Genomic DNA, 24,308 nt, shown 5'->3' with positions numbered 1-24,308 from the left:
AAAAATCTTTGTTCCACTGTTAATTTGCTTCTTTTTTTCTTTTTTTTAAGGAATTCCTGTATTTTTTAAAAAAATCTAGATTTCCCATTCTGCAATAGCACAATAAATAGGACTTTATCTGCATTGTCCACCTCAGGTGTTGCATAGAAAATTGAGCTTAATTAAAAATTGAGACTGGACGTATGCTGAGACGAAGTACTGTGTGCCTGGTGGTAAAGCAACCCCAGCCATTTTGATTTATAGCGGAATCCTGACTAATACTGTCTAAGTACCTCGTTACTTCCAAGTCATTGGATGGGGGGGCGGGGGTGCTCTAAGGGCGGTGGTTTTAGTGGCTTATTGCTTTAAACAAACCCTGTTACATAAAAATAATTTATAGAAGAGTTGATGGTCAATGCCTCATTCGGCTTAATGTAGAACAACTGGTTACCGTGTTACATTAAATTCAGGCTCCCTCTCAGCCTCTCTCGAGAATTGCCACTAAAATAAAAAGGCTAATCTCATTTTGCAGTTCCACGGTGTTAAGAGCCCTCTGTTGCTATTTTGGATTCTGTCCAGAACCGTGAAGAAATTAGGCATTTATAAGCGGAGGAGGGTTTTGCTAGCGAGGGACTGTAGTCCACAGTCCCAGCAGGTGTGCTCCGACCCCAACAGCTGCCAAAACGAACGCGGCTTGAAATTTAAATCACTCTGCATTGTGTGCGTCTACTTAGCCCCCTCTCAACAGATGCTTCTAAATGATATAACCGACACTACAAAGACAAATGCCGTCGGACACTGGTAGCAAGTTCGGAAATTGAATTAACTTATCAGGGAGCATTACGCGAAATCATCTGCATCAGGCGCGGTATTAATCATTTATAATTCTCCTGCAGCAGACATGGAGTGCTCCTCGCTCTGTCTCCTCCCGAGCTCTGCTCTAAATAACATTACGCCATGCAATCTACCGTCCGCTTTACACTGAGCAAGTTTGGGCTCGCAAAACAAAGGATCGGCGGCAGCTGACCATAAATCTCAAAAGCATAAATGATTCAGTGTTTGCTCTTGTGGCTCACGAAGGAAATTGTGAACCCGTCGTGAACAAATTACTTGATCCTTATCGTCGGAATTTTTTTTTACCAGTTCAAAGTGCGCCGTCCGCGCCGACCTCCTCAGCAACGCCAACGTAAAATAACGCTCAAAATGAAGCAACGTCATTATTGCTTGTGTGTCGGCTTTGCCGTGGTGTCATCGAGATGCAGCATTTACAAAAAAGAAAAAGAAAAAAGAATGCATGGTTTCAATGAATTTATTTTAATTAAAAATACATCCGCTTGCGCGGTTAGTTCATAACATGTACACATCCCAAAAGAAGAGTCTACTTTGACAAAAGTCTATGCTTATTCCCTATTGGCTGAAATCCTAATGGTGTACAGAGAGACAGCTGTGACCTCTCTAACGGCGTTATCCTTCCATTTCTGAAGCGCACTGACCCTTATATATCGTTTTCAGTTCCCCCCTCCCCTCTATTCAAATAAATATCATCTAGGGAGAAAAGGCATCAGGGCCTGGGTAGCTTGTTGGGGGGAACTGGCATAGCCTATATTACTGCATCAAAATAATCTGTGCGGACAGAACAGCGCTACTGTTGAATAATACAAAAGCAATACCTTCCCATACACAAAGAATATACTATTTAAGTGAGCCTGTGCATCCATTTCTGTATTCTCCTTTTTTTTGTTTGGGGGGGGGGGGGGGGGGGGGGGGGGGAGAGATGACTGCTCAGAAGTTTGGACCAATTGTGTGTTCTGCTCTTCCGTGTGGAAATGAAGTATTGAGAATGGAGTGAGTTGAGCCATTATCTGTAAGCTGAGGATTTATAAATGGGATTAACATTTTTTAAGTGTATTTTTAAATTTTTTTTTTAAAGAAACCTGAAGATCTTTCCCTAGCTAAGATTTCTTATTGTTTATTTTTCTGTCCCAAGTGTGGAGAAATGGTTCAGGCTGATAAAAACAGCCTTAGATAAACACCCTTGATACAGAGTGGTCAAATAATTTGGAATTGAAGGCAGACTCTTTAAAAAAAAAAAGAAAACAAAACACACACAAAAACATGAGAACGGTTGGCTTCACCAGTAAAGACATTTCTGAAAAAGGAGGGGAGAGAAAAGGAATTATGTTCACTTGTCTTCTCTAAAAAAAAAAAAAAAAACCCTTGAATTTTCTTGCTTTTTATGAACACCTGCAAACGCTGAACCCTGTCCAACATCGCTGCACAAGCACTGAACGCTTCAGAAGGACTGAGCATTAGCATTCAGAACGGTTTCCTCAAATACCGAAGCGAAACAGGCCTGTACTGTCCCACTCATTCCCTGCCTCTGTTGACTCAGTATGGCTAGGTGCCATTCTTCCTTTCGCCCTGCTAGTCATTGAGAGGTGAAATAACGTGTATAAAATGAGCCCTTTTTCTATGGCTTGAAAAGAAAACAACTCCGTTGTGGATCGTGTCAGCATTCAGTTTTGTCCAAAAGCCTTACCAGCACTTCATACTCATGCGACCGTACTGTGAGCACATTGTGTGACATTGAACGGGCGCCTACAGTTTTGCGTTAAATTACATTTTGTGTTACACCCCCTATGTACTACATTCTACATTTTTTATATGGTTCTTTCTGCTCTTAACGAAATATCTCCATATCAGACTTAAAAATATCGGAGGATTGCTGCCTGAGGGCAAAAACTAATACAACAGTTTCATTGCCACGAAGCATGAGAACCTTTTCAGTTACAAATGGGACATGACTGTACAGAAACTTCACACTAAACACACAGTATGTAGAACCAAGTTATTCGCTTTTAAACTTAAGATATCAGTTCATGATGATTTCTTGTTGAAATTACGCGTCTGAAATAGTTGAGCATCTTATTTATTTTTTTGTCACTTCCTAAAAAAAACATCGGATTACTCCTCAGTGACCTGCTCGTGTAACTTATTGTGATCATCACAGAAACAACAATGCAGTAGCTGCTATTGTCTGTCTGTCTGTCTGTCTGTCGGTCGGTCTGTCGGTCTGTCAGTTACTCGATGGGGTCCGGCTCGGCGTCCATACAGGTTTCCCAGGGGTTGCGGGGCATCTGCGGCATGGAAATCAAGAGGAGGCCTATCCCGCTGAGGAAGAGGAGGACGAAGGCTGCGCAGGCGCAGGCGAAGGACCACGAGTAGTAGTACTCGATCCAGATGGTCTCGTCGCTGTCGATCATCCGCTTCACGGACTGCCGCATCACCTCCACCGATATTATAGTGCAGAGTCCTGATAAGGAAGCAGAGCATGTCGCGATCGTTAAACAGAGATAATCTAACGCTCGCTTTCAGTGTAATTAACGAACATCTTCTCATTTCTTTTTTTTTTTCATGGCGCTACGCTCGCTGAGTCTGAACCCAAAAAACAGCAAGCCTTTGTTTACGTAATTGTTTTTTTTTTTCTTTCTTGTGCGGTAAGCAACAGTAAGTGGTTTATATCGGAAATGATGCAGGAAAGGGTGGCTGTGATAGATGCTATGTTGCTAAATTCACAATGTCTCGGAACATCTATAAATACAGTCAACCTTCAGTATTACACTCTGCGCCTTTTTAGAAAAAACATTTAGGATTGTTTTGCGTAGTTTCACTGCCTTTCTCTTTGTTTTTTTGGTGACATCGGAGTTCATTGTACAAAACATTTTTGCTGATGCTTTTCATAACCGGTACTTTTACAATGTGTAGGGCTTTGTAGAGTTTTTCCACGGCTGCAGTTGGTTTTACTGCTGTTCGTATTGATGACAAACGTCTTCTCACGTATTATATTTGGGATTATGAGTCCAAAATGGATATATGCACATCCCTGTCATCACTTTTGCTCAGTGACTGTTACATGTTTCGGTGTCTTTCATTGCATGTGTTTTGTGGTGATATTTGCGATGGGGTTAATGGGTTTTTTTTGGCTTTATTGTGGCTATATTGTTTCATTGGAAAAGTCAATGTTTAATACATTTTAAAGATGCCCATTCTAAGAATATCAGTGATGGCTTCATGAATGTTGATATGACGGATGTCTTCGAGATGTTAAGCCCAACGAGGTAGACTTAACACGTGTTATTAGCACTAATACCAGCATGAGGACATACATATGTGTGCCGGTTTTACACCTCTACAGATCCATGTCAAGTATGGCTTTTATAAAGTTAAGATGTCTGAACAACAGCGCTGCTGTAACACTTGTGTAACCTTGTGGGCCCGGACGAGCCACGTTGTGTGTCTGAGTTGCTGTGAATAGGATCACAGGGGAGACCGTGTAAGCACAATTTGTCGGGCGGCCAACCTTTAGCCCAACCAAATGAGTTCCTGTGTGTGACTGGGACTCCATCACGGCACCCTCATTTCTGTACCGTGATCCCATCTCTGTCTGTAACCCTCTCTGCTTTCCTCCTCGTCCGAATGAGATGGAAAAAATCCTGCGGCGCTCGGTCCGGTGGAACCGATTGGTCTCGGCCACGCCTATCGTACCGGTGGTGACGGCACGCGCACCTGGGCTGTGCTAACTAATCTGCCCTTAGAGGTGCGATTCCTCTCCACAGCGTGGGGCCGAGACCGGGGGCACACACCAAGAGAGAGTGAGCGAGTCTGTTTTTGAGTTTTTTTTTGCCTGAGCACAGAAGACTGGAAGAAAACACCTCCCAGGGGTGTCACACATCTTGTTACAAGTACATCAGGAGGGTGGACTGTTTGTCTTTCATTTAAAACAAAAAGAGGGACAGTTCACATGAAAAATTAAGATCGAAATAGTTCCTGTTATAGTCTTGTGAAAATATGAAGTGGAGAGCTGTCACTGTTGAGCCAAAGGACCTTTGTAAGACCTTTCTCAAGGTAAGAAATGTATAGCATTCATTTTTAAGGTGAACTATAAAGTTCCCTTCAGTCCTGCCTGATTTGGTTGGTTTTTGTTAATAATAATAATAATAATAATAATAATAATAATAATAATAATAATAATAATAATAATGTCTGCACATATGGTCCTTAGCCCCATAATAATAATAATAATAATGTATTATTATTATTATTATTATTATTATAATTATTATTATTATAGTAGAAAAAGAAGATGAGACCCTCGTGTGGATCTTCCCCCCGCCCCTGCCTTACCTGCGAAGGCGTAGAACATTCCGGCTGGCTTCAGCAGGTAGTCCCTGCCCTTCCCGAAGGACGCCAGGATGCAGAGCGTTCCCAGGATCATGAAGGCCAGGCTGAAGATGGCGATGGCGGCCGCCGAGATGTTGTACTCTGTAAGGGACATCCGCGAGAGAGTGAGACAGAACAGCCAGCGGTGTGACGGTAAGTACAGCTTAGTGGTAGGAATAGACGAGCAGTTTTGGGCTGCATGGCCTGTTCTCGTGTAACATTATGCTATGCTATGCTATGCTATGCTATGCTATGTTATGCTATGTTATGTTATGTTATGTTATGCTATGCTATGCTATGCTATGCTATGCTATGCTATGCTATGCTATGCTATGCTATGCTATGTTATGTTATGTTATGTTATGTTATGTTATGTTATGTTATGTTATGTTATGTTATGTTATGCTATGCTATGCTATGCTATGCTATGCTATCTTATGATAACTCCCCAAGCACACGCATGGAACAATCAACGTGTATCCCAGAGCGCATCTTTGGCCACGGGAGGCCGGCTGTCCTCCGTCACTGTGCGACTTAGGGAACCTACGTCAGCTCGTGAGCGCGTGTTCTGTAGACGTTGCAGAGATTATTGCGGCCCGTTTCTACACCAGCAGACGAGGTATTTTTTGAACCGTGATTCTCAAAATGGAAATTGACCCGTGAAAACGGATCCATTAAAATGAAAATTGAAACGCTTTGTAAACTTGACTTTTGTCACAGGCAAAGTTGGCTTTGCGGGAAAACACAATGATGCACAGCTGGATCTGGACAGAAGCGGAACGGTGTGATTTTGGGCATCATCACCCGCAGCTGTTTCGAGTGGCGCCTCCTAACCATAAGTGACAGTTTTGGGAAACCAACCCTGAAAAGAGTCACAAAAAAAAAAAATGTAGTGCCGTTTGAAAAGTATAAATATTATATTGGTTATTTGTGCTAAAAATAGCGGGGGACCAGTTTGGGCAGCATCTATTAATGAGACTTAACAAACTGCTTGAGAATCCAGAATTGTATTGTTTGGCACAGTAACGGAATAGAAATGCAGCAGCTACTACAGAGCTAATCAGACTTAAATCTCAGACGGAGGAAGAATTGATGATTTCTAATTAAAATGTCGAGCATGCAGACATCAATGTCCCGCATTGATTCATCGAGTCACCTCCACTGCAGACGGGGAACGCGGGACACCGGCACCTCGATGCAGGTGATTGCTGAAGGTGTTGAGAATTAGAGAAACGGGGGATGTGGAAGGTGTTCCGCTTTTTTTTGGAGGAATATCTCGTTGTGACGGGGAAGACGGGCTTCCTGTTCTTGACCTTCCACCAGCTGCTCTTTTGTCAAAAGCCTCCATTTTGAAAAAAATGAAACCGAAGCACAGCACAACCGTGTTCTCTTCCTGTCAGTGTTGTTGATATTAATTGTATGACCGGGTGTGCCATTTTTAAAAGGGCTAAAATCATGTTATGTTACATTGATTGACAACTGAACTGATGATAAAACAAGGCAGGGAGAATCAAGGCATTGTGTCTATTTGTGACTAATAAAAACCCATTTTGGCACATACATCATTATATGATTGGAAAGAATCACTCCAGTCACGACTAGTTTTGATCCTGGAAAAAGTAATATACAGTCGGATCAGTCAAAGGAAATGTATGCTCTCAAGTCAGAAACCTAAATCCTCAACAAGCATGCAACAAGAAGTTATACTGCACAGTCAATACAGTGTGCACAGGCACATTTTCTGTTGCGTCATTACTTGCTTTTTTGATGTAGCTGGTTCTTGATTTTTGCATGCTGTTTTATTTTTCAGCTTTTATACAGTAGCTGCTGTTGCTCCATAGCCAAAAATTGGACCCTAGGCCTAGAATTGGGCTGAAACATTTTAAATTTTCACATTGTAACCATATCCTGTTGACATTGACGTGTTAATATATTCCGCTTGCCTAAAGCAAACGTCCATTTATTTGCATTTAATTGCAACACGTGATCGTCCTCTTCTGACGTAGTCAAAACACGGTGCCGAATTTAAGAGTGGTATTGCCAGGGAACCCTAAATGAGCTGTAATCGCACATCTTTGGCGAACCTCAAAGATAGTGTTCAAGAAAACAGCTTTGCTGGAGAAATCAGATGTCAAAAGGAAAATGACAAGCCAATCCAACCCCATATTTCCTGGCTCCTGTCTGCGGGCAATCATGGGCCAGTACTTGCATTCATCTTGCGTTAATCTGTGACTGGCTACGCATGCTGCACAGGAAAACAAAGCAAAAAAAAAAGAAGGTCTTTGATAGCAGAAAGAGGGATTGCTTTTAAAAGCTGTTTTGACAGACAGCGATGTGAGAAATAAATGCTGGTGGTTCGTGTGACCGGATAGGGCTGGACAGGATTGGATGTTCTTGGGAGACTTTGATCAATGTCTGTTACGCAACCGAAGCAGACCACCGCCGTCCTCCGCGGGGCGCTCCCGGGTCCAAACGAACGTGGCACACCTCCGTCTCTGCTTCTGGGAACGTTACTTAATGCGGATGTCACTTCTCAAGACTGTGCGCTCTCATTACACTGAATCCCGAGTACAAACACAACCACCGTGTTCTCCACACATTGTGCAATCGTGGCTTGGCCGTCTCGGGGTGCCCATAAATGATTGTTAGATGGATGTAATGAGGCTGGATAAAAAAAAACGATCCGGTTGCTCTGGATGAAAAGCATTTTGCATTTCTTTCTGTGTCGGTTCTGTATGCACTAATGAGCTTTCTGGGTCACGTTCTGTATGATTTACAAATTCAATCTGCCTTGTGATGGATGGTTTTGTTTCAAAGAATGTGTCCTGTACAGACAATACACTTTCTAAAAAAACATGTGATTGATAGTTTAATTTCAATGGATTTTATTTGTGACACATTACTACTGAATTAGACAAATCGGGGTCATGTCCAAACTACATGGTTGTGAGATATATACATAAAATACAGAGGCACTAGAAAAGGTATCTTCATTTCCAAATATAAATTATATTGGGTTACATTTTTTTTTACACTTTGTATTTTGCATATTAAGCATTTACACATTTCTATTTGAAGTCAGTGTTGTGGAAACAACAACAGGCTGGTTGTAAGTGTGAATATGCTGCACTGTCCCAGTACTGTCCAACAGTGACAGCATCAAGCGTAAAACAACAAATGCTGTAATTTCACTAATTTTAATAATTGTAATAATAATGGTTCTGGGCTAAAAATATGCCCTTGGCCTCATGTTTTATCTTTTCATTCATTCATTTTATTTGCATTAAAGACCCAGTGGCCAGGACAGGGATAAAGATGGGAGTGGAATGGATGGGAAATTGCGGATGCTGCATTTTTGATGAAGCCTATGCCACTCCAGGGCTCCCCGCGAGCTGGAGGGAACGCACAAAAACCCAGGCTGTGATTTACACCCCCTGGTTATCGAGCCTGACAGCGCTTCACGTCGGGAGCAGCGCCTTCGGTCCGCATTACGCCTGGCGGTCCGTGTGCGACACGCGCAGAAACATGCTAACATGCTTCTGCTTATCATGTGTAGTAGCTTAGTAGCAGAGCGCCTGAGCCGGGCACGGAAGGGGCGAACCGCGAATTACTGACGGGCGAACGGACGCGGGCGGCGAGGCGGGCGTCACGTGTCGCCCCTGTCGCCAGGAATTCCGCCGACGCTGGCAGCTGGAGCGCGAGGTCTGCCCGCGAGGTCTGCCCGTCCTCCTGAAACCCAGGGCAACGTGGAAATCCCGAACAGAACACCGCGACTAATCCGACCCCCGCCTGCCGCTAGCGTTGCATCTGAGAGATGAAGGACAGGACGCCGGGCTGGGGGCTCATCCCCGCATCTTAGGCTTTGTAGCGAGCAGTGGTTGGAGCTGAGAGTTCATGCGAAAGATCCAGATCGATGCTCTCATTCCTTGGGGACGGGGCGATTTTAAACACAGTGCCATAACCGAGGTGTGCACTTGCTTCATTCCATGATGACTATCAGCTTGCTATCTGCCTGTTTTGGTAATGGCGTGTCATTAGTTCTGTTTCATGACAGCGTCCTTGTGTGTACATTATTATACTGTGACTCAGCACTTTTGCTCGTACTTGTATTTGCCTAAGTGTCCATTGCGAAAAAGATGTGAATCTCAATGGGACTTAGCTGGTAAGATGAAGGATAATGAGTGTATGCTCCAGGTATTCTTGCTGTGACTAAGAATCCTTCAAAGCAGTTAAAATCAGTTACAATGATCTAGTTCGAGTAATTACTATATTGAGTTAGAGACTATTCTATCGCACTAGAAGGTTTAAAGAACAGAGATCATATATATATTTTTTCTGTTGCCATGCAAGTGGAATTAATGGTATTATTAAGTACCTCATTTAGTGAAAGGAAGCTGAGTGTCACTGTTATAATATGAATTAAATGTATATCTGCACTGCTAAAAGAAAATTTTGGCCAGCTGGTAGATCAGAAGACTGAATAATTTTTACTCCTCGTTCTTTCAAAAATATATGTAGTTGCGAAAAAAAAAGAACTTAAAAGGCAATATTTTCTGATAAACCTTTATCAGGACTGACAGTACAATAGCCCACGCAATAAATATAATTATGCTCGTCTTACATATCTTTATAAGGGCTTCTTCAGACAGATTGTTGAGCATGGCCAACCGGAATGTGGACTGGTAGAGGGCGGGGGGAAGGGGGGAAGATGGGGGGGGGGGGGCACTTACCTTTCTGAGTTTTCACTTCAAAAACCTCCGCTTCTTGCCCGGGAGTGAAGTGTTTGAAGTAGGAGCAGTTGTAGTCTGCAGGAGAGAGGAAGAGAGGGCGTTACATCTGAGGGATCACATGGCTCGGCACTGCCAGCGTTCTTTTTCCGGGCCTTTCCCCTGTTTACAGATGCGGTTCACAGGCGTCTCTCTGGGGAGAATAACTGTACGTTTGCGCCGCTACGCTGCCCCCCCCCCCCCCCCCGAGCTCATCTGCTGTGTGGGCAGCTAGCTCATATTTTTTTCAAAAGATTCCGTAAAAAAATCCTGTTCTAGAATGTATTAGCCGTGCCGTGGACGCCTGTCGGAGTTTTTTTTTTGGGAAGCTAATGTCTTCTTAGGGAAGAGGAACCCGTGTCTAAAGTGGACTCCAGAGGGGTGTCGGTATGCCGAAACCCGGCCCTCGGCGTTGTGCTAAGAGACGGAATTCACCGGGGCGTTGTCCCAGTCTTGTTTTTTTTGGTCCCTGCCTTCGCAGATGAAAGCGTGGCAGGAGCCTGTGGGCTCTCCAAGGTGCTACGCTATGCTATGCTATGCTATGCTAATCGAGCGTCCGTCCCTGGGGTCCCCGTCCACACATCCGCTCGGCAAATAAACCCAGTCCGACCAAACAGGGCTGGGAAAGGGGGGTGGAGGGCCCAGTGCATGTTCAGGAAGGATTTGTGTCTGTTTTTTTACATTTTACATTTTCATGGTTCCCCATTCCCAGGTTGAGTAGGTGATCACAGTTGATGTGTAAACAATCATAGCTCTGCATTCTTTAGTTTAGAGCAATCATCGAGAAATCTATGGACAATGTATGTTCTTGTCAAAGTGCTAATACTATTCTGAAAAACAGTCATTGTGTGCATGTGAAATTCATGTCATTACTTTTGCACATGACACTATTTTAATGACATGAATTTCACATGCACACAATGACTGTTTTGCATTGATGGCAGATACAATAAAATCTGCTATGATCCATATTAATTTCCATTTGAGATTTCATTTGGTGAGCAGACAGAAAAAAAATCATCAGGAGTAGTGTATTCCTTTCTTTTAAAAAAAAATTGTCATCATCTTTAAATCTCTTGAGCCAGTATAAGAAGCAACCATCAATTTAAAGTAAACTGTTTGCGAGAACTCTGTTAGGATGCTGTATACCAATGACGTATAGCTGATGGAGTAACTTTCGGCAACGTGGTCGTGAAAAGCAAAATGGTCTGGGACAGAATCCAGTTTAATTAATTTACAAGAAGGGGAGCTGGAAGCATGACTGTCGAACTGACATAACGCAGCACAACACACACCCTCATAGCATGCATACCTGTACATACTAGCGCTGCACATCAGTAAGAATCATGAGATTTCACCTACGGTATATTCAGATAAGTGCAATAGGCCTTTTTTCCCCCACTTTCTGTCAAATCATAAAGAGGATTCCGTCTCAAAAGAGTGAAAGAGCAAAATTACTTCACAAGTGCTTCACGGACATCTCCACAAGCCCTTTATTAATATCCTACCATGTTCCCTTGGTATTACCTCCATGGGATGTCTTCCTGGACGCTGTACTGTATGTGTGACTGCCAGAGAGCAATATACTGTAGAGACTCGTCTCTCAGCTTGTGCGGCTAGCGTATGTTTTCGGGAAAGTGCTAAACCTCCGGGATTAAGGCATTGCTTAACATTAATGCCGCGCACGTGCATGGAATCTGACATCAACGGTTCAGAAGGGATATGCTTTGATGCCACGGTTACTGTAGATTCTGAAACAGCCATCCGCAAATCCAGATTACACACGTAAAAAAAAGCAGACACAAGTGCTTTCTTCATACCTGGCAATCTACCCTACACAGGCCTTGAACTGCAGCACATAAATGTGAGGTGTGACATTTCCAAAAGCGTTGAACCTAATTGTCTTGCTGTGCAACGGGGGAGAGACAGCGCATGTAACTCCTCACACGCCACGATGCAGGTTGTCACGTTAAGACACGTTCTCATCCTTTCCGACTACCGCCTGCTGAGGTGCATTCATTTCACATCTCCGAGGAGTGCTTTGGAGACGGCTTTGGTGATTGCTCTGCCTCAGATCAAGCTTCTAGCTCAACGCACAAATATGAGACACGGGAACTTTAAAATCAGTGTAATGCATCATTTGACTTCTGTTCAAACCCGCTATTGTATTTTTTTTTTTTTTGCGTTGAATGAAAATAGTCTCTGCCTTTTTGCTTATAGCTCATTATCACAGCTTCCCCTAACACCACCGTTTGTCGGGTCTGGTTTCATTGAGAAACGTCGGCCAAAAGGCCCGCGCCGAGGGAAATGCTTCAGGACAGCATTCCCAAAGATTTCAACAAAAAAAAAGAAGAAGAAAAAAAAAGAAAAAAAGCATGCTTTTTATTTATTTATTTATTTATTTTCAGCCCATGGACAGCACAGACAGAAGAGCTATTTGTGACGGTGACTCAGGCCGGAGAATCGCCATCAGAAAGAGAAAAAGAAGACGTTACCTAGCAACAGGCTTGTCTGTGCTTTGTCAGTTGAGGCGCGGGTGGAGGGGGGGGAGGGGTCTGACACAGCGGTGCCTCCCGTCCCCCGAATTTGCTCTTATTTTTTTTGACGTTTCCCGCTGAAACACAGCGGTGTCAGTGTCGCCTGTGAGCTCTTCCGCACGCAGCCCCAAAATAGTTTTTTTTTTTTTTTTATTGCCCCATGATAGCGGTTATACACCTCGTCTCTCAGTAGGAGCCAGAGGCTGCCCGAGGTCTCTGAGGAGGAGTGTGCTAATGGCAGATTAGCATCGCGGTGTTCTGTGGCGTGAGAAGCACAGGTTTAATCCCCATAGCTTCTTCCCTCAGTTTCAGAGCTGCAGGTACAAGGATGCCTCTCTTTCCAGAACTATGCTATGAGCTCGGAGTCTCAGGGGGCTTGCCCTTGGAATGACTGTACAAAGCTGTCTGCGGTTGGCCTCTGTGGGAATTCAGTGTGGTGCTTGTATGTATGTGTGTGTGTGTGTTTGTGTGTGTGTGTGCGCGTACATGCGCGTGTGTGTGTGCGCGTGTGTGCGTATGTATGTTTGTGCTTGTATGTGTGTGTGTGTGTGCGCGTGTGTGCATATGTATGTTTGTGTTTGTATGTGTGTGTGTGTGTGTGTTTGTGTGTTTGTGTTTGTGTGTGCGTGCGTGTGTGTGTGTGTGAGTGCGCATGTGTGTGTGTGCACTGCAGCCTGGCCTCATTTCTGTTGCCATATGTTCGTGCAACTGACAGCTGTCTTTCTATCACTGTTTGGTGTCATGTGCTACTGAAAGAGGAACAAATGTTAGGATCTTGTATGTACTGTGCGTGTGTGTGTGTGTGCGTGTGCATGTGTGTGTAGGTCTATGTATTTGTGTGTGTGTGTGTGTGTGCATGATGCGTGTGTGTGTGTGTGTGTGCGTGTGTGTGTGTTTGTGTGTGTACCAGTGTATATTTTGGCCATGGCGGCATTCAATGTGTACACAGACAGAGTGTAAGAGATTTGATTGAAAACTAGTCCTTGGATTATTCCAACAAAATTTGAAACATTGACTCATGTTGTTTCTTTTCATATCATTGGCTGCAGTGTAAATGATGACAAACCGCCAGATCTCTGCAGTGATGATGAAGGTAACTTTGGCTTGTCACGTCCAAAACGGAGATGGACATTATTCATTTCCACTAGCCTCTTTGGCCATGTCATTGACCTTGCAGGTTTGTTAGTGGAGACATTTAGTCTTGCTATTATGTTCATTATCTTAATTATGTGGCTGCTCCGCCTGCTCCATTGATTTATTATCACCTAATCCCCCCCCCCCCCCACCTCCAACACACTGCACCCCCCTCACCCCCCTCTTACACTTTTATTAACACAACCCAAGTGATGCTGTCTATCACATCACTGGCTCAATCCCCACAATCGTGTGTAGACTTGGCCGGATGATGCAATTTCCACACATCACAGCAGCAGCAGAATCACAAGGGCTCCTGCCAACAGGCTGTTCAGACCAAAGCCCTTGAAACAAATCTTCAATGAAGGATTGCTGTCCACAGTGACATCCAAAGGCTGTGTCACCCCAATTTATGTCCGGGCTGCAAAAAAGGTCCGGGTGACCCAATGCATTCTAAAACAGCTGCTAGAGCCATTGTGACGTAGTTGACGTTTCGTTACAGCGTCGGTTGCTATGCCGACGCTGCCAGCCTTGATGCATTGTGTTGCGAGGAAGATTCTAAGACAACTCAGCAATTTCTCCGGTTTTAACGGGTTATTTTTCAGCCCAAAATACAATCGTATCAGTAAACGGCGACACGTAATCTAACTTTCAAGCAGTTGGCTATCTTCCCTGGATATGAAGTAAATGTTTTTACCAATAAATAATAATAATAATAATAATAAATGCAATTTTATCCACGGAAATAGCTATACAAAAAAGGCAAAATAAATGTTGTGGTCGCGATCGAAACCGACGCTGTAATGAAACATTAACGACGTCACAACGGCTATAGCAGCTGTTTTAGAATGCATTGCGACCTTTTTTGCAGCCCGGACATAAATTGTCGTGACAGCTGCACTCTGCGATTCGCACGGGTTTAGGCCACGGTTCATTTCGCTAGCCTGACGCAGTGCAGTTAGCAAACGTGCGCTAGAACTCCTTAAGTTTTTTTCCCTCCATAATTTAGATAAACAGTTGCCAGAAAATAGAAAAAAAAAAAAATAGAGATAAAAGTGGCCATATTAGTCATTAATTGAGCAGATTTTTTTTCTAATGTTGTTTGCTGTGTTGGATGAGGCTTTAAAACCGTTTTTTTAACAGTTTTTGACAGTTCACTCACTTCCTGTGAAAGCCACGAAAATCTTGACACTTGTCAGGAGCCTACTTATTACCAGAAATGTCATCATTTATATATATGATAATATTATCACCTGTTTTCTAAAAGAATAAACAAGCCCTTAAAATGATGTTTGGCCTTGGCCTGTTCTTGGATGATGAGTTTGTAGTGTGTGGCGTCAACTTCTGGATTTATTACCGAATAATTAACAAGAGACTTGTAAAATAGTTTTAGCTTAAGGTGAAATATTTCTTATTATCTGAAACCATTTCCCAAATGAGTGCTATTTGTGGCTGCCATGGTTTAAATTAGAGATACATTCACTGCCCTGAATATTTAGTCGTGAATGTTTAGTCAAGTTATATTCCAGTTGTGTTATATTCGGGTTGTGTTATTGTACAGTGTGTGGTGTTGGTTCATACCTGAACATGCCACTCACAATTTTTTAAATTTTAAAATCATGTGTCATCAAGTCAAAGTGCTGGAAGTGTTTCTCTTAGTTTACTCGATCTGTATGCCTGGATTCCTGTTTAACTTGGCTTATTTATTCGTTCTTTTAAAAACACAATAACTCAGTTCTAAACTATATAAAGCATCATAAAATTATTTTATATATTTAACAGTTCTCTGTATTGCTTTTCCAAAGTAATCAAATTGAAGCTGTAAAGAAGTTGCCCTAATTTTTTATTTTTATTTTAGGGCAACTTCAGGGCAACTTACACGAACAAACATAGTTACCACACATGTCCTTTGTCCTTGACCAATAAGGGTAATGCAGAAGCTTGATCGCAATGTTCACAACAAGTACAAAGGTATAAATTACCAGATGTTACAATTTAGTCATTCAACAGACACTTATAGCCAAAGCGACTCACAAAAAATGCATTTCCCACAGTAAGCAAATACCATAGGAGCTAGACATAAGTGTGCAGTTCAGTGACTGATGTAGTTGTCATACTTGTAAACAAACGAGGCCAGGTTCATTTGAGTGTGATGGAGAAGGTCCTGACACCCTAACTATGGCGTGGTTTCCAAACACCCACAGCCATGATGAATCCCCTTTTCCAAAAGGGCCACTCACTCCTGTGTGAAGGGTTTAGTCACGCACTTGTTCGAGAGGGTCACAGTGAGTGATTCATCGCCATTACAGAATGAGGCCCGTACCTCCAAGGCTCAGCAGCGCGCCCTCGAAATAGACTGTTTGTCAGCTGGCTGGATTAGTCGGTCCGCGCGGCTGTCCTGCCGCAGCGGTTCGAGACCGACCGGCGGTTCCTGGCCCGCGCTCGACGGGGGTTTCACCTGTCCCGCCGGGGTCAAGCGTGTGGGCGGAGCCGGAGCACAGTAGCCACGAGGCCACGAGATCATGGGTCAGCGCAAAATGGGCGAAACGGCGCAGAGAGGCAAACCTGCTAAGAGCCCTGTGATACCAGGGGAATGTCACTGTCTGTCACCGTCTCTCTCTCTCTCTGTCTCTGTCTGTCTCTCTCTCTCTCTCACTCACTGTCTCTCTCTCTGTCTCTGTCTGTCTCTCTCTCTCTCTGTCTCTGTCTGTCTCTCTCTCGCTCTCTCTCTGCCTCTCACTCACTGTCTCTCTCTCTGTCTGTCTCTCTCTCTCTCTCTCTCTCTCTCTCTGCCTCTCACTCACTGTCTCTCTCTCTGTCTGTCTCTCTCTCTCTCTGTTTCTCTCTATCTGTCTCTCTCTCTGTTTCTCTCTGTCTCTGTCTGTCTCTCTCTCTCTCTCTCTCTCTGTCTGTCTGTCTCTCTCTCTCTCTCACTGTCTCTCTCTCTCTGTCTCTGTCTCTCTGTCTCTCTCTCTCTCTCTCTCTATTTGTGTGTTTTGTGTGTGTCGGTGTGTGTGCATGTGTATGTCTGATTGTGTGTGTGTGTGTGTGTGTGTGTGTGTGTGAGTATGTCTGATTGTGTGTGTGTGTGTGTGTATGTCTGATTGTGTGTGTGTGTGTGTGTGTGTGTGTGTGTGAGTATGTCTGATTGTGTGTGTGTGTGTGAGTATGTCTGGGTGTGTGTGTGTGTGTGTGTGTGAGTATGTCTGATTGTGTGTGTGTGTGTGTGTCTGTGTGTTTGTGTGTAAGTATGTCTGATTGTGTGTGTGTGTGTGTGAGTATGTCTGATTGTGTGTGTGTGTGTGTGTGTGTATGTCTGATTGTGTGTGTGTGTGTGTGTGTGTGTGAGTATGTCTGATTGTGTGTGTGTGTGTGTGCGTGTGTGTGCACACACATATGCAGGGGCCTGTGTGAATGTGAATGGGTGTGTCCATTGCGGGGTTCTTGTCGAGGTTGAGTGGGCACGGACGGATAAACTGAAATCCCCCGCCTTCACCCCTTTAATCAGCAGTGCAGGTGTGCCGCGAGAGACGCTCGTCAGCAGCTGCTGATTGTCATCGTCTTTGCTAAAGCAAGTTGGGTAAACGCCCTTTTTTCTGCCACTGTATTCACTCTGCCTGCTTCATCTAACGACACCTGTGAGGATGTTCTTTCACACTGGAAATGCTGGGAGCCGGGAGCAGAGCCAATGCTAATGCCCAGACAGGTGGGAGGAGGGAAACAAGACGGGTTTAAGAGAAAAAGTGTTAGCTTGGGCCAACGTCTGTGAAAAAAAAATGTAATCAATGTAATCTCTATTTAACGCGACCCACACCTACTGACACTCCAGCCTGATCTGAAGATGCAAGCATCTGAACACCTTTGGGAGGGGTTAGGTTTTTGGGTTGGTGTGTGGGGGTGGGGGGGGATAGTTTGACAGAGCTGTGAAAGGAGTTCTCTTCAGATTAACACCTGTGTGAAGCAGCACAAGGCCGGTAATGATTAGTCTGGGGAGGCAGGCCCTGGCTGGGGTGGGGTATAATCTCACAGGGGTGGCCGTGGGCCCCTCCTGGGGGTCTGGTGCTATGCGTGGCCTCCGCAGTTGACTCTGTCAGTCACAGGAGCCCTGAGCTTATGTGCACACTTGACTCCCTCCCTGCTGCTCCCCGGGACAGCTGGCTATTTGCTAGGCCTAAATTTAACCGCCACTGGGTGCCTTCGACAGTGAACAAACACAAAAAAAAAAGGGGGGGGGGGAAAGTCTCTTAGGCCGAATTATTTTGGCATGGCACTGTTTCCTCAGCGCATTACACTGTTTTTAAATTATTGTCTGTCTGTGGGGGGTTTTCACAGTTCTGATGAATCACTTCAAAGTCTATGTTGCTTGATTTTAACAAGACTCAAGCTGTTATTCCTCGCGGGTGGAAACAGTAACATTGTGAGGCACTTTTATTACTTTGGCTTCTGCTGGATGAATACTGGGAAACATCACATCACATCACAAAAGACAGAAAGACAGCAGGGAAATGGGAAATTAACAGAGAACTTCAATTTGACGATCCATACCTTCACTCACTCACTCAAGTCAAGGACTCGGAGTCGTTCGTCTTTCGCTTACAATCCAAAATGTAAAGCCTTTTCACCGCATTTCATTTTGCAGTGTTATCAGAAGCAGTGCTTACGTGTTACTGCAAGAGTCCAGTTTTCTCTCAGCCTCTTACCCCCCCACCCTTGGCCGCCACCGCACCCTACCCCCCCCACCCCCGAACCCCGGTTGTGTTTCAGCCCCTGGGGGGGGCAAACTCCCACCTCCACACGCACACTCTGCACAAACATCGTGTGACATTGCCAGCGCTTCAGATGGAGCGGCGTAGACTCCGGGGAGAGATGCCTTTCTGCCTGGCGCTCCCCAGCAGCTGTTTACTCGGTCCGACGGACGTGCGTGCGCACACATCTGGGCCGCGTACGGTGTGCGAGAAGGGACACAAAGCTCTCGAAATTCACCGTCTCGCTCGCCTGACATCCCTCCGCTAGCCAATTGCACGAGACCGCTGAACTGTTCCGACCAATCCTGAATCTGGGGGTGGACTCACACGTTCATACTTTAGTATTCAGATTTATTTATTTATTTATTTATTTATTTATTTATTTATTCAGATTTCAGAGTATTTCAGATTCAGGTTTATTCTTCAGTAGGAAGCTGAGCCCAGTGAACTTACAGTCTAGAAGTTGGAGACTTTTAAAAATTTTCATTCTGGTGCACGTTCAGCACGCAGTTGCAAGTGGCTGTGTTTTTTTTTTTGTTTTTTTTTTAAATTCAGCGTTGGCCTGTCCACGGGGATCCCATTACACCGACGCCCCGGTCCGATACCGTAGCCCCACGTCTGCCTGACGTTACTGCCATTCCCCGAATTTTAAAACACGGCCTTTCTCTGCCCAGCCTAACTGAGGCCTCTGAAAATATGGTCCTGCTGCAGAATAAACAGCTCATTTTCAAGGGAGACCGGTCATGAGCGTTGCCCCCTTCCTAAATACCACTCCGATGCCAAGCCGGATTCTGGCATCCGATGGAGAGCAGTGAGAAGGTTATTTACATCCTGGCCCCTCGGTCTCATGTCCCCTCGCACGCAAGACGCCGTCGAGTCCAGCGCTGAGCTGAGTAACTCCCTCCTTCTTTTCTGTCTCTTTTTCAAAAGTCAGAAACTGGCGAAACAAATTCTGAGTGACTGATGAGGGAGAGATTGAATCTTGTTTTAATTTCGATGAAATTTTTTTTTTTTTGGTATTTGCCAGTGTCTACATACATGTTACCTGTATGTGTCTGTGTTTTTTTTTAATTTACCCGTGCCTGTGTATGTTACAAATGTGTTTTTCTAACTGTAATTCTGCCGGAGAGCAATAATCCTACATTCGACTCTCGGTGAAACAAAGCAGAACCAGCCTTTTCTTTGGGCCCATCATATAGGCCACACTTTTCTTTGGTGTACAGTGAGCTGACTCAGGGGTTAAAATGGCAAAGCTCACGATCTACGGCTTTACTGTCTGAAGACATTAATGGCATATAGAAATGATGCGCCTTTACACTTTTATATTTGCAGATGTGCTAACACTTTCATAAATACGCCAACACGATATCTACACCACCGACTTGGTGTTTGATTACACTGGAATAACGTTGGTTGTAAAACAGCCGGTGTGGTAATGCGGTAATTCCCTCCATTTCATTTCAGCTGTGCGGGGGATCAACCTTTTACTGGGAATGCCTCTCATGGCAACCGCACAAAGAAAAGAGACCCTCGAGCAGGCCCTGCCAAGTGGCGTTTTACACCTTGCCCCAAACGACCGGCTGGACGCCGTCGGAATTCCCCACGGTCCGGCGCCATGGAGACCTGGCTTCGGTCTTTGAAGCGGTTCTTGTTTTATGAGCGACGCGGACGGAGGAAGCGAGCGGCTTCCACCTCGCCGAGCCGTGGGGATGGAAGAGGGAAGCAACGCTGCGAGGAGGCTCAGCTGCTGGCTTCACCACCTGCCCCCCAACCCCCCAAAACCCCTCACCCCCTTCCCCCACCCCCCCCACCGCACCCCCCGCTCTATGATGGGCGACCGGTGGCAACACCCCATTCTTTCAAGTGCCACTGTCAGCAGAAGCTGGAAAGCATGAATGGCGGAGGCTCATGCCGTTTTGTCAGTGGGTGTTTTTTTTTTCCGGTACATTCGGGACCCATTCCTCACACAGCTCAGCGCCACACCGAGTTTATCTGAGTGGAACGCCGGACTTCTAACATGATGTCACGACCCGTACGCTAACCATCTTACTGCCACTGGAAGCCCCTCCGCCGCCATTTTTATTTTCTGTTTGAACAAGTAATAATGCACACAGCGGATTATGCTTCTACTGGCACTGATCCTTTTCCAGGCAAAGTACCATTCTGTTCCCTCACCCCCGTCCGCCTCAGAGTGCCTATTTGACACTGCACAGACTTACATATTGCCCTGGGATGCAACAAACACCTGTCATATCTAATATTACATACATCAAAAAAAAAAAATATGATGATGTATTGTATTCCCTTTACTCACAGTCGCGAATGAATGCCAAGTTCACTTTTGTTTTCTCAGTGACTGACAATTGCGGTCAGCATGCAGTTTATTTTAAGGCACTGGATCAGGGTCTAGCCCCATTTAAACCATATCGCTGGGGATGCTTTGAATTGAATAGGACTTAGTTGCTAAAAGAGTATTTGGAGAGCTGGCGAATGTCGAAGCGTGAAATGCAAACCTCATTTTAATTACTCTCCAGAACACAAAAGCAAAGAATGACAGTATTTTTGAAATGCAAATGAATTAGAATCACAAACTGCTTAAATTGCTTTATATTTTTTTTTCTATTTGTATTGAGATCATTGAAAAAAAATAAAAACACCAGGAGTATTTTTTTTAAGTACTCAAAATACATGTTGCTGTCGTCGGAGTGTGCGGTCCAGGCTGTACGGTGGCCGACTGTCAACTCATATACGAATCTTCCATTCAGTACCATGACACTTTCTGTACTTTGGTCAGATCTCTCTACCTGTAACCGTCTCTGCTTTCAAAAATACATAAAGCTGCTTCTTGAAAAAAGTATACATTGATAACTTGGTTGCATCACCTTCGTAATCTGACAATTCATGTACGAAGACATTGCCTGCTACGTTTTATTTTTAAACCACAGCATCATTGTTTTAGTCTGCAGTGATTTTCGGTTTCCTTCGCAAATGTACTTTTGGAATTTAAAAAATAACACATGCAAATTGTAATGCAATACCTTTTTTCCACCAGTATTTCACAGTTTATTTACAGTTCTTTGGGTATTTTGTAAAATATGCCCATCTCTGGACCCAAAACTTTTAACATTTATGCTGGAGGGACATGTTTGGACATTTGCTCATGAATATACAGATATATCTAGTCTGTCCTGAGCTAAGGATATTACTGATGTTCACCTTTGTTATGACATGTCTAAAGCTCTTTCTGCCAATTAAACCCTAAGAGTTATCTGCTGCCTGGAAAAAATTTGACCCCCAAAAGTTATACAGCTTAAGAGTAAGGCTCCCAATGCAATGATGCCTGTAGATCCTTTTGCACAGAGATGGTCATCTAAAGAGTGTGACTGCACCCTGAAGACTATGCAGTTATTTTATTTATTTTATCTTTTAGTTTTACTGGTTTTTAGTGATGACTGTCTGCTATCTGTGTTGTTTCTATATTGCGTGTCAAGATGGATGAACCAAATCTACCTACGGGTACAAATAAAGTAACCCGAACCCGAACCTGAACCTGAACCGGAACCCACCCATATTCTGCGTGGCATATTAACTGCTTTTTTTTTTTTTTAAAAGGTGAACTGTCGCTTTAGTCGTCTGCTCCGTCCACAGCTCGGCCATTCAGGGGTGCGTCGGTTGGGCCGTAACCCACGGCGATGGCGATGGCGATGCGTCACTCACCTCCGGGCAGGCTGATGGGGCCGCAGCCCTTCTCCTTGGTGGCCTTCTCCACGATGAAGATGCTCTTCTTGCAGAGCCTCCACAGCCCGAAATGGGCCGCCTCGCAGGTGGTGTTGAGCTTCTCCACCCGCGGGCTGAGCACCGCCCAGTAATCCGTCACCACCGCCGTGAACATGCAGCTGATGCCCACCAGGATGACGAAGAAGGTGATCTTAACCTTTGTCCTCTTGTCCTCCAGCATGGTGGCCCCTCGTTCGTTCGATCGACCGCTTCACCCGTTTGTATTTTCGATTCCGTTTCGCAACACAGGGATCCCCCCTCTTCTGGCGCCGGGCTTCCTGGACCTTTCCGAGTTTTCTGGGCTTCTCTCTCCTCAACAACAACCTCACACTCCCCGCTGTTTCTTCAGCCCTTCTCGCTCTCCCAACAAATTTCTGCTTCTGGTTTGAAAAAGGAGGCCAGGGAGCCGTGCCCTAGTTTTTTTTCTTTCTACGCACACACACACACGGACTCCACACGCGCACACACTCCCTCTCCCTCTCTTTCTCTCTCTCTCGCTGCGTTTGCATTGAGAGAGCAGGGGCTGTGGCTCAGACTTCAGCTGTTAAGGTACATCAGGAAAGTTGATGACCACACGGACTGCCTGGCCTGGGTGTGGGGTTCTGTTGCTATTAATGTGCTCCGTGAGTCAAGGCATGTCAGGCTGCGCGATTCTCAGGTTACATGTGTGTGGGTTGGGTGAGTGTCAGTTTTAAAGATAATGCTCTGTATTATTCAGCAAAAAAAAAAAAAAAAAAAAAAAAAGTCATCGTTTTATTCCATGTACATATATAATTTGTCAGTTCTTCATATTAAACTCTCACTCGGTTCAAAGTAGTGGAGAGTCTATGTCTGGCCTTTTCATGAGTTGGGGTACTTGTCGTTCCTCTTTTGAGTTCTGTTTCAACTATTACTGCCTTTAACCTGGCAAAATAAGGCAATTTCCCACTTCAGAAAATTGTTGAAAGTTATTTCTAAAATACGAACAAAGCCAGCCATACTTCATATCGACTCACCTTTATTTACATAAAACTTTTTTACGAAGACACTTTCACAGAGGCACAAAGACACTTTACAGAGACACAAAGACACTTCACAGACACGTAAAGACACTTCACAGAGACGCAAAGACACTTCACAGAAAAACAAGAAACAGGAATGTTGGGAAGACTGAGCCTAAGTCACCCCAAAAACCGGCAATTGATCTCTTGGATCAACTTTGAGTCGATTGGCTCTCCCTTCCCTGCACGGCTGCTGCTCACACTCACAATGCCCATCTGTACTGACCCCACAGAGGTGGAACAAACTTAAAAATGGTCAGAATCTGCTGACCCAGCCCGAAGAACTGCATCTTGGTTCCCCTTCTGTCCCTGCCCAGTAGCACTCTCACCTTTTGTACTGATTTAGATCAGGGCTATTTTATGGTTTTGTGCTTCTCAGCGCTTGTCATGGATGTAGTCTGTATGTATTTACCGTTTGTGTTTTTTGGTTCTTGGTTAGCATAGTGGACTTGCACTAGTGCTTTGGTTGTGTTGTATCTTTAATTGTTGGTTTTGAAATATTGCTAGCCGAATCAATCACAATCGTTCACGTCATTCAGGTGAAAGCGTGTGTGTCTCCTACATCATAAGTCACTCTGGATAAGAGCATCTGCTATATAAATGTAATTATTGTAAGAAGAAGAAGAAGAAGAAGAAGAAACTCCTATGAGAATAAAACTCCATAAGCAAGCAGGCAATGTTTCTAATGGTAGTTTTAACAATGTTTTAATCATCAGGAAGAACTTTATTGCTCAGTTCTGTACCCCTCAGCTGAACTTTGCTTACACAACAGCAGGTCACTGGCTTTAAAAAATGTAATGGTAAACTATTTATAATGAACAATCTGTGTATAAACAGCAGCTGTCTTATCCAGGCCAAGCCAGCGACTGTCACTGCTCCCCGATGGTTTCTGTGTACAAGAATACATGCCTTCGTAAACAGCGTCCGTTCCACCATTAGTGCTTGGCCCTCTGTCCAAAAATCAAAGACTGAATGAACGATATTCCCGGGAAAATACGAAATTGGATCCAAATTAATGAGGACCAACACAATCCCTCACGTTCCCAACCCCTCATTGATTCCCTGGGCCAGCCCTGCGACAGGGAACTCAGCTCTCAGTTCACCCGTTTG

At 44.5% G+C, this 24,308-nt stretch overlaps 1 protein-coding gene and 1 long non-coding RNA gene across 2 annotated transcripts; one reads left to right on the top strand and one right to left on the bottom strand.

Annotated features, from left to right (window-relative positions):
• Nucleotides 1-1,272: 1,272 nt before the first annotated feature.
• LOC118219642 (voltage-dependent calcium channel gamma-1 subunit-like) lies at nt 1,273-22,715 on the bottom strand. Its single transcript, XM_035402979.1, has 4 exons — nt 22,099-22,715; nt 9,930-10,004; nt 5,164-5,301; nt 1,273-3,292 (listed from the first exon to the last, which is right to left on the bottom strand). Exons 1-4 carry the CDS (start codon nt 22,337-22,339, stop codon nt 3,060-3,062), a joined length of 687 nt encoding a protein of 228 aa, XP_035258870.1. The 5' UTR covers nt 22,340-22,715; the 3' UTR covers nt 1,273-3,059.
• LOC118219681 lies at nt 5,271-6,374 on the top strand. Its single transcript, XR_004763817.1, has 3 exons — nt 5,271-5,352; nt 5,653-5,818; nt 5,920-6,374. It is a non-coding gene; the product is annotated as an uncharacterized LOC118219681 (long non-coding RNA).
• Nucleotides 22,716-24,308: the final 1,593 nt, after the last annotated feature.

Source organism: Anguilla anguilla, chromosome 2, assembly GCF_013347855.1.
Source record: "Anguilla anguilla isolate fAngAng1 chromosome 2, fAngAng1.pri, whole genome shotgun sequence".
Classification (NCBI taxonomy): domain Eukaryota; kingdom Metazoa; phylum Chordata; class Actinopteri; order Anguilliformes; family Anguillidae; genus Anguilla; species Anguilla anguilla.
This window is presented reverse-complemented; position numbering and strand designations above follow the sequence as displayed.

Bases quoted from the DNA above. Each gene is read 5' to 3' on its own strand.
- LOC118219642 (XM_035402979.1), bottom strand. From the start codon at position 22,339: ATGCTGGAGGACAAGAGGACAAAGGTTAAGATCACCTTCTTCGTCATC. The intron at 10,005-22,098 runs GTGAGTGACGCA...TCTCTCCTGCAG, and splicing joins CCCCATCAGCCTGCCCGGAG to ACTACAACTGCTCCTACTTC. The intron at 5,302-9,929 runs GTAAGTGCCCCC...TGTCCCTTACAG, and splicing joins TGAAGTGAAAACTCAGAAAG to AGTACAACATCTCGGCGGCC.